At 50.3% G+C, this 7,923-nt stretch overlaps 2 protein-coding genes across 7 annotated transcripts in view; one reads left to right on the plus strand and one right to left on the minus strand.

The window, feature by feature from the left end:
• LOC144152779 (uncharacterized) overlaps positions 1-3,423 on the plus strand; it is a 45,529-nt gene extending 42,106 nt beyond the window's left edge. For all 3 annotated transcript variants that reach the window (XM_077684226.1, XM_077684227.1, XM_077684229.1), the window contains 2 exons: positions 1,401-1,628; positions 2,269-3,423. In XM_077684226.1, coding sequence (XP_077540352.1) covers positions 1,401-1,628; positions 2,269-3,092 — 1,052 coding nt within the window. In that variant the 3' untranslated portion in view covers positions 3,093-3,423. The remainder of the gene's footprint in view (positions 1-1,400; positions 1,629-2,268) is intronic.
• The window catches only part of LOC144152780 (transcription initiation protein SPT3 homolog), a 706,894-nt gene that overhangs the window by 693,660 nt on the left and 5,311 nt on the right, over positions 1-7,923 (minus strand). The window lies entirely within an intron of this gene.

The raw sequence follows: 7,923 nt of genomic DNA on the forward strand, positions 1-7,923 counted from the left end.
CCCTTCTTTCCGCCATCACGGTGCCCAAAGGCTGCTTAGATTCGAAAAACCTAAATTACGCCCCCCCCCCCCTTCCCTCCCCTCCGCGACTTTTTTCGCCATCTCAACGAGACGGCGCAAGGAACAATGTTTTATTTGGCACACATTCAAAAGAAAAATAGGTACAGACATGTTGAACTCGCCGCTTACGTTTGATTGTCAGTCATCCTCACTACCATTTGTCTTGTGCGGCTTGAGCCGGCGCTCTCAGTATCACACAGCAGGCCGTCTTCTGTTTCGTTAAAATGGTTTGTAATTAAAAACTTCATAAATGACTTGGCGACAACGTCAACTTGGGCCCGCTTCCACGCGTATGAATGCAAATCTATTGTCGCATAGAAAAGGTGGTGCTTAGATCCGCATGCAAACTTTTTTCCAACTGTTTTCCCGGAAAGTAGGAGAGGATGCTGAGAATCGGGGGGTGCTTAGAATCGCAAATATACGGTGTATAGCTGGTCCTCTCGCGCTTAGAGTCTGCGCGCACGCGAATTCGCCAGGTCACGCTAGGGACCTCTAACGAGTAAAGATGTTGAAGACGTGTAATATCATCAATTTTGTAAGTATGACATTATGTGTTGTGGACGCGGCGTTCAATCGTATCTTGTTGGTTACTGGGAATGAAAAGACCGGGACGCTTGAGATAACGTTACCGTGGAGGAAAATGCCGATTCAGTGGTACTTATCGACAAAATTTTGATATAGTACTATGTAACATGTTGACATGTTAGGACGGCGAACTTATAAATAAGGTAGTAGCTACAACCACAGTAAAAATCACTTGGGCTGTGGTACGCTTCCACGCACTTCAAAGCGATAATGCAAACTAAAGGTATACGTAGTCGAGGCCAAGAATTTTAGGTTGGTGTACAGATGATAAAACGTAAGAAATGGAGACTATATATACCTCGTATCAAAGGACAGGCCGAATGGTTCGCCAGCTGTGCTGCTGAAAACGTCTTCAGCAGCCCCTCCCCCTCTCCCCCCCCCCCCCCCCCTCCACCGCGTGCGTGCGTGTGCGTGGGAGCGAGGGGCTGATTTAATTAATACGGGAGGGAAAGCCGGCATCCTAGAATGCCGAAGGAAGAATATAGGGGTGCGTTTACTGATTTTTTACGCAGTTTGTTATTCTTTAGTGATAAGAAAGAAGGTGGAGACGCCCTGGGTGCGTGCTTTTCTCCACTTTATTTCCTAAACTTAAAAATGGTAAGCTGTATTCAGTCTGGGATACTACCCAATTTATTTCTTCCGCGGCATTTTAGACCTCCGGCTTTCCCTTCCGTGCATATGTGCCCCGCATATGTTATCGTAGGCAAAATATATTGATCCCCCCTTTCCTCATGTTCTCTTCTTGCTCGCTGCAGAACTGGCCCAGGCGGCGCTGCAGCAGCTGAGTGCCGCAGACGCCCACTGGGGGGCAGCGTACCCGCACTACAACCCTTACCTGGCTCCCGCCACGGGCACCGGCGGCTTCAGCACGGGGCCCGTGCCGGTCAGCTATTCCCTGGACGCCAGCGCGGCCAGCTCGCTCGCGGCCAACGTCACGTCGCTGGCCGCCGCCGCGGACAACGGGGGACTCTCGCTGCACAACTGTGAGTCGCACGCACGGAGTTCGCAGCGATATAGACGAACAACGTTTGCTGCGAAGTGATCCCAGCAAGCAGTAACCTTTATGTCTCCAGTCGCTTTAAGGCAGGGTGACCTAACAATTCGATTTGTGTTTTTTAGCGTCAATAGACAGCGCAATTCCTTACTCAGCTTCGAAAAATATTTAGCACGAATATTTATAACGCCATCAAAATACATAACGCCATCCTCTAACATAGAAGCCTTCCCTAAGTAGACGTGTTGTTGAACGAGTGTGTTCATGACTTTAAATGAAGGTTTAGGCTACAAGGTTACCAGGCGGAACTTCGGGCTGGTCACCTTGTCGTCGCAGCGCTAAACTTTCACGCTCAGCCTTCTCCTCAAGCACGTATATGCTAATAGCATATGCGAAATTCATAGATTGTGCTGGATTCCTTTCTTCCTTAACCTGTGCGCCTCAGCTGACAGCTTTTCGCAGGGGCCAGGCATGCGACAGGGTCCCGGATAGAATATGCAAACTTTTGGCCTAGAGGAAATGCAAGCTTTTTGCCGCAGTTTGAACGAGTGGCATGCGCGTTGGTTTCATATCGAAAGTAGCTTCGCCGACAGCTCAACCGACGGTTCCTTCTTCACTCTCTCCCTCAGCGCTCCTGGACAGCAGCCACTCTCCCGCCAGCCTGGCATCCTGTCCGCTGGACAACGTGGGTAGCCACGCGGCCGCCGCCGTGCCCTCCGCCGCCCTACTCGGCACCGCCTCGACGCCTTCCTCCGACTCGCCGCTCTCGAGCACGCGATCCCTGACGCTCGACGTCAACGCCGCCCTGTCCGCCACCAACGGCCTGCAGGGCCACCAGGCTGCAGACTCGCTCCTGACGCCGCCGCGGGTCACCAAGTCTCCGCAGTCCCTGCTTCTGGGAGGCAGCAACGGCGCCGGAGGCGGAGGGGGCAGTTCGAGCTCGTCGCCTTCCTCTTCGAGCCTGGACTTCCTGCCGAACCCGACCAACTACGGCGGATTCCTGCCAACGCACACGTACTACGGCAGCAACGGGGCATCTACGGGAACGCCGACGACCGCGGCACAGCCGCCACACTCGACCGCGGGGGTGTACCTGAGCCCGCCGGTGGTGCCGCCGTCTCTGCTCTACCCACAGTTGTACGGGTCCATGTCGCACCCGTCCTTCCAGTTTCTGGGCAACGACCTCAAGTGCGTGATGGACGCGGCGGGGTTCGGAACGACGCAACAGCAGAGACAGGACTCGCTCATCCAGCCGGACAACACGACGGGCATCAGGGCGCAGCACCAACACCAGCAGCAGCAACAGCAGCAGCAACAGTCGCTGATCATTCAGCAACAGTCGCAACACAACACGGATGACGCCGTCGTGTCGCAGACCGCGTCGCTTGCAGTTTCTGTCCTGGACTCTCTGAGAACTCCGGCCGACCATCACAGTGTTTGGAGGCCATACTAAAGGATGCGCGTTCTTCGGTTGCGTCTGAGTGTTCCCCCTGCTTGTTATTTATTTTCCATTTGGTCGCCACGACTGCTCCGGCCAAGATACGTGCGGCTGCGCGAAAGACTCTGGACAGTTGGCCGACGTTGTGTATGAGAAGCAAGATGAACTAAAGTGAACGAGGGCTTAGCCATGCGAGGGGAGTAGAGTGTCTGGAAGATCACAGATGTCGCAGCCTCTTGTATGACGGGATGTCCTCGCACCGTGTCTGGCTCTTCTGTCTTCAAATGGTGTTGTTACAAACCCAGTCGGATAGTCTCGTCGCCAATATGCAGAGGCATCTGAACCCGGGAAAGATCGAGCAGTGTTTAAATGATCTCCTGCTTTGTCCACTGACGTCCGTATACGTAGACACGTGTTGAGTCTTGTAGACCCCTGTGGGTCACTGCTTTCAGAGCATTCCACTATAACCCCGATCCGAAATCACGAAACGCCCCCGATCGACGGTAACTGTGGGTAGCATAAATATTCTTTAGAGTTCCTCCACAGCATCTGCTTTCGCAATACGTTTTGAAAATTTCAGGCTTATGTTTAATGTGCTACCAAAAAAAGAAAAGGCTCCCGAGAATATCCAAGAGGAATATCCAAGGAGAACAGTAAACCCGTATAGCACGACCCAAAAGTATGTTTACCCCGTAGCAGATTACTTGAGATCTCCAAATAAGAACGAGCGAATTTCGCAAACCGAAGGAAAATTTTGGTGAACTTGCGCCGCGTAAGATAAGCACAAATTCTACTGTACATAGATGTTCCCTTGAATTAACTGTGCTTTGTTGATATGACGCCACCTTGCGACGGCAATATTGAAATGCAATAAACCAGTTAATCCCTGTCAGTTCCACGTGTTACTTCGGCCTTCGGCGGAAAGACAAAAGGAAAAAGGTGGGTCAGTTTTCTTTCTTGAACATTGAACATGAGTCCGCAAACTGGGTAAAACAGCGAAATCACCACAACTTCGACTTCTCAGGGTACAAAATATCAGTATCACTGCATGCCTTGCCCGGGCTAATATGCAACCTTATGTAAACACAACGCAAGCAGCGCGAGCTGCCCATACCCTGGACTGTCGCCTGAAAGAGAGAGAAAGTGAAACACTAGTCTTGTGATCCTTGTGTTGCTCTAACCATACTTGCACTGAAGTGGAATTTTCACGGTCTACAACTAACACCCTTACACCCAAACAAAAAGACAAGAAAGCACCCTTTTAAAGTACGTCCTGCCGTTTATAACACCTTTAAAAAGGGTGTTTTTGTTGTGTTTCTGCTTGGGTGTGAGGGTGTGTTAGTTGTAGACCGTGAAAATTCCCTTTAAAGGGGCAATGAAGACAAAATACAAGGTTATTTAATTAGAAAGACTGCTTTGTCCTGATAACAATGACGCAAATTTTATAGCAAACTTTGAAATAATGGAGATTATTAAAGAAAACATGCGAGGCCGCGTTCAGACTGTTGCCGCAACTGTCCTAATAACTTTAAAGAATGACGTCATTTCACGTCTAAGCCAACCAAACTGCGTGACACGCCGTTTTTTTTTTTTTTTTTTGTATCCATAGATCACGACATGGCTTTTGCGTCGAGTCTGAACATAGCTTGAAGTGCCTCCCTTGCCGCTATCCAGCAACTTTTCTATATGACTGGACGATTGTAGTGGAGCCTCTAGATACGCTTGATCGCATCACTTGAATGGTAACGTGCAGTTAACACACTGAAAATGATGTTTTGGTGCTTGCCCATATGGCGTCACTCATGCCCAGGTGACGGAAGCCGAGTGGCCGGCTGACACGACGTGAGGCCGCGTCGCGTTTGCAGGACAAATAAAGATGTTCTCTCTCTCTCTCTCTCTCTCTCTCTCTCTCTCTCTCTCTCTCTCTCTCTCTCTCTCTCTCTCTCTCTCTCTCTCTCTCGCTGCCCATAACACGTCGCTGTAACGCGAAATTTGAAAGTTTTCAACTTCTCTAGTCCCCCCCCCCCCCCCCCCTTCCCTCCTGGTTAAACAACATCTTTAGCGGCTGGAACGGAGCTAAGGCAAATACTGAAGCCTTGTTGTTTTAAATTAAATAAAGTTCTGTTTTGTCTTCACGGCCCCTTTCAGGGAGTAAATCGTTTCACTGCGTAGGGGTGTTGCCTAGTCCCTGTGGGGGACTCTGTGGACGATGTCAGCTCGCTTTCTAAGCTCAATTACTACGCTTTCGTGAAGTGCGTAAGGCACTGTCTTCGATCAGCGAAAAATTGGCTGGGTAGTGTCCTTCAAAACCAAGAATCTTAGAAACTTTGATGGCGCCAAATCCTTTTTTCAAACACACAGCTGTACTTTTGTTTCTAAAACATTTCGCGTGCTACGTTTTTACGGACGCCACTCTGTAAAAAAAATTACGCCCAAGGGGAATTTTCACTTCAACTAACACCATTACACCCTCAGAAAGAAATGAAAACACCCTTTTAAAGGGTGTTCTGTCGCTTATAACACCATCTTTCTATAACACCATCTGGTTTGTGCTTTTGCTTGAGTTTAAGAGTGTTAAGATTGTTAATTGTAGACAAAAATTCCCCTTCTGGGTTTAAACCATTTTGCAGTGTACCTGTCACCAGGTCACCACACCTGCGGCAACCAATCCTGGCCTCAAGTCTGCATGAGAAGACTCTTGACGTCTCGCGCTATGATCAGCGGCAAAGTGTGGTATATGATGCCTGAACGCTAACTCGCCGTCTTATTGGAACCGAGCTTCTATTGCAGGCTGTGAGCCTTACGTTTATCCTTTCAAGACGCTTTTGTGGAAACATCTCTCAACACTTGCTTTCGCTCGTTATCGAGCCTGCTGCACCCGTGTCGACTTGAATCTCGATCTGTTCGCTGTCAATCAGTATGCTTGCAAAGTACGCTCCAGCTTTGGGTGGGACATGCTTCACTCCTAGCAGCGTCTACGCTTGTTACAGTCCCAATATTAGTTCTACCCGTTGTTACCAAGTGTCCAGTTTCCAAACATTTAAAGCGCTTTCTAGCTAAATGCGGACACTTCATCCCGCAACTACCACATCAGTACACGCAACATCAGTGGCGACCGAGCGTTATTTTTACGCAGTGCCTACACCCAGGCAGCCGTGAGAATAGTCGTAGGAATTTTCTCACGGCAGTCACCTGTGTTTGGATGCGCACGTCACCTGGGGCATCCTTGGGTCAAATATTCCGCGAAAACCTAGTCTGCCGACTGCTTCTGTGGCGTTGCACAGCAGCCGCTTCGGGTTCGAATCCGGAATGGCGTAATTTTTTTTTGTTCAAAATTTGACAACTTTTTGCTTACCGGGCTCTTGTTAGCGAATATTCCGCAGTGGGATTTTTCCTGCAATTATCGTGAGGTTGACGCAGAGGACTTCTACTGGGCTCGTTTAAGATAAGTTGTTTTCGGAGTAGTTGGGCTGGCTGAGGTTAGGTATAGTCGCGATCAATTTGAAAGTGATCGTGAGAGTGGTGACCGAAGCAAGCATCAGCGCCACTTTAGCGCAAGCAGCGTCATCACTTTACGTGGCGAGGGAAACACCCTCTCTCATTTCACTCAAGACACACGCTGCGTGCATCACATTCTCTGCGCTCGGAGCTGGTGGCGTCTTTGGGGAGACTGACGCTTCGTTTTTCTCGACGCACTCCCCACGGCTCCCCGTTCTCAGCAATCAGCAACTACGACAGGCACAATACCGCTCAAAAAACACACGCCAGCTCATTTCAGCCCAAATATGCAAGATGACAGACAGCTTCACGTTACGTCGATACCCCATCTCTGCGTAGAATCCGCCATTTTTTTGCAACCTCTTAGTGGGGCACTGATTTAGTTTTATTTGCGTGCACCTAAATACAAATTTCTCCGTTGTCACAACGCTTAATCTAAATCAAGGAGAACGCGAGCAGGATTGAAAGCCCGCCGCATGTTTCATCTTTAAATAATTTTACAAAATAGTTAAATTAACAAAATGACGGCTGTGCCTGCAGCCGGAAATCATTCTGTAACTCAGTATCTTAACGGGCCATCTCCGACACGGTTTTCAAGCGAAGCTTGAATTGGCTGATATGCGCCGTGGGTGTAACCACCGTACGCCAAAACCCTTCTCATCACTCCTCTCCCATCCTTCCTCGCCCACAGCTGGCGGCCGCTCCCACAAGTGGCGCGCCGGATCACGCCATACTCCCAGCAATCACAGGCGCTCCCTCAATCCGAAGAAAGGAAAGGTAAGTTCGTTCGCTGCGCGCGTTTCTCGCTACCCAATTCCAAGTCTACTGCGCCATGGGTAGTCCGCGGTTAGCCCGCGTTGACCTGGAGTACGAACAACAACGGTGCGCGGATCCCAAAACGGCTGTTACTATTCTGCGCGAATTGCTTCGCCGCTACTGAGTGCGCGCTTGGTATGCCGATGTGCAGTGCGGTGAAGCCAGCGTATCAAGCGGGTGTAGACGACGGAGCCCCTTCGTCGCTTTCGCCTCGCGGTGAAGGCCCATGCCGCGGCGGTTACGAACAAGACGATCCGGTGGCGTCGCGACTTCGGTTGCGGCCTTGCTTTCCTGCCACTCCCCGGCACGGCGAGGATATTTTGTATGCGTGGTTTGTTCGTGCCTTGGGCAAGCCACCAGGAAGTCGGTTGGACGACCTCAACTTTCCCCCACCGGTGCGCCGGCTATCATGAGATCTGTGGAGAACGTTCTTGTGTGTGTTTATACTTATTTAGGGGGCCATGCGCAAATGCTTTTGACGGTTGAGACTCGGTGATAAATTTCACGCTTTCGGCGACCCAGAAGAGAACGC

This window comes from Haemaphysalis longicornis, unplaced genomic scaffold (genome assembly GCF_048455015.1).
Source record: "Haemaphysalis longicornis isolate Haplotype H1 unplaced genomic scaffold, Haemaphysalis longicornis Haplotype H1 scaffold_9, whole genome shotgun sequence".
Taxonomy (NCBI): Eukaryota; Metazoa; Arthropoda; class Arachnida; order Ixodida; family Ixodidae; genus Haemaphysalis; species Haemaphysalis longicornis.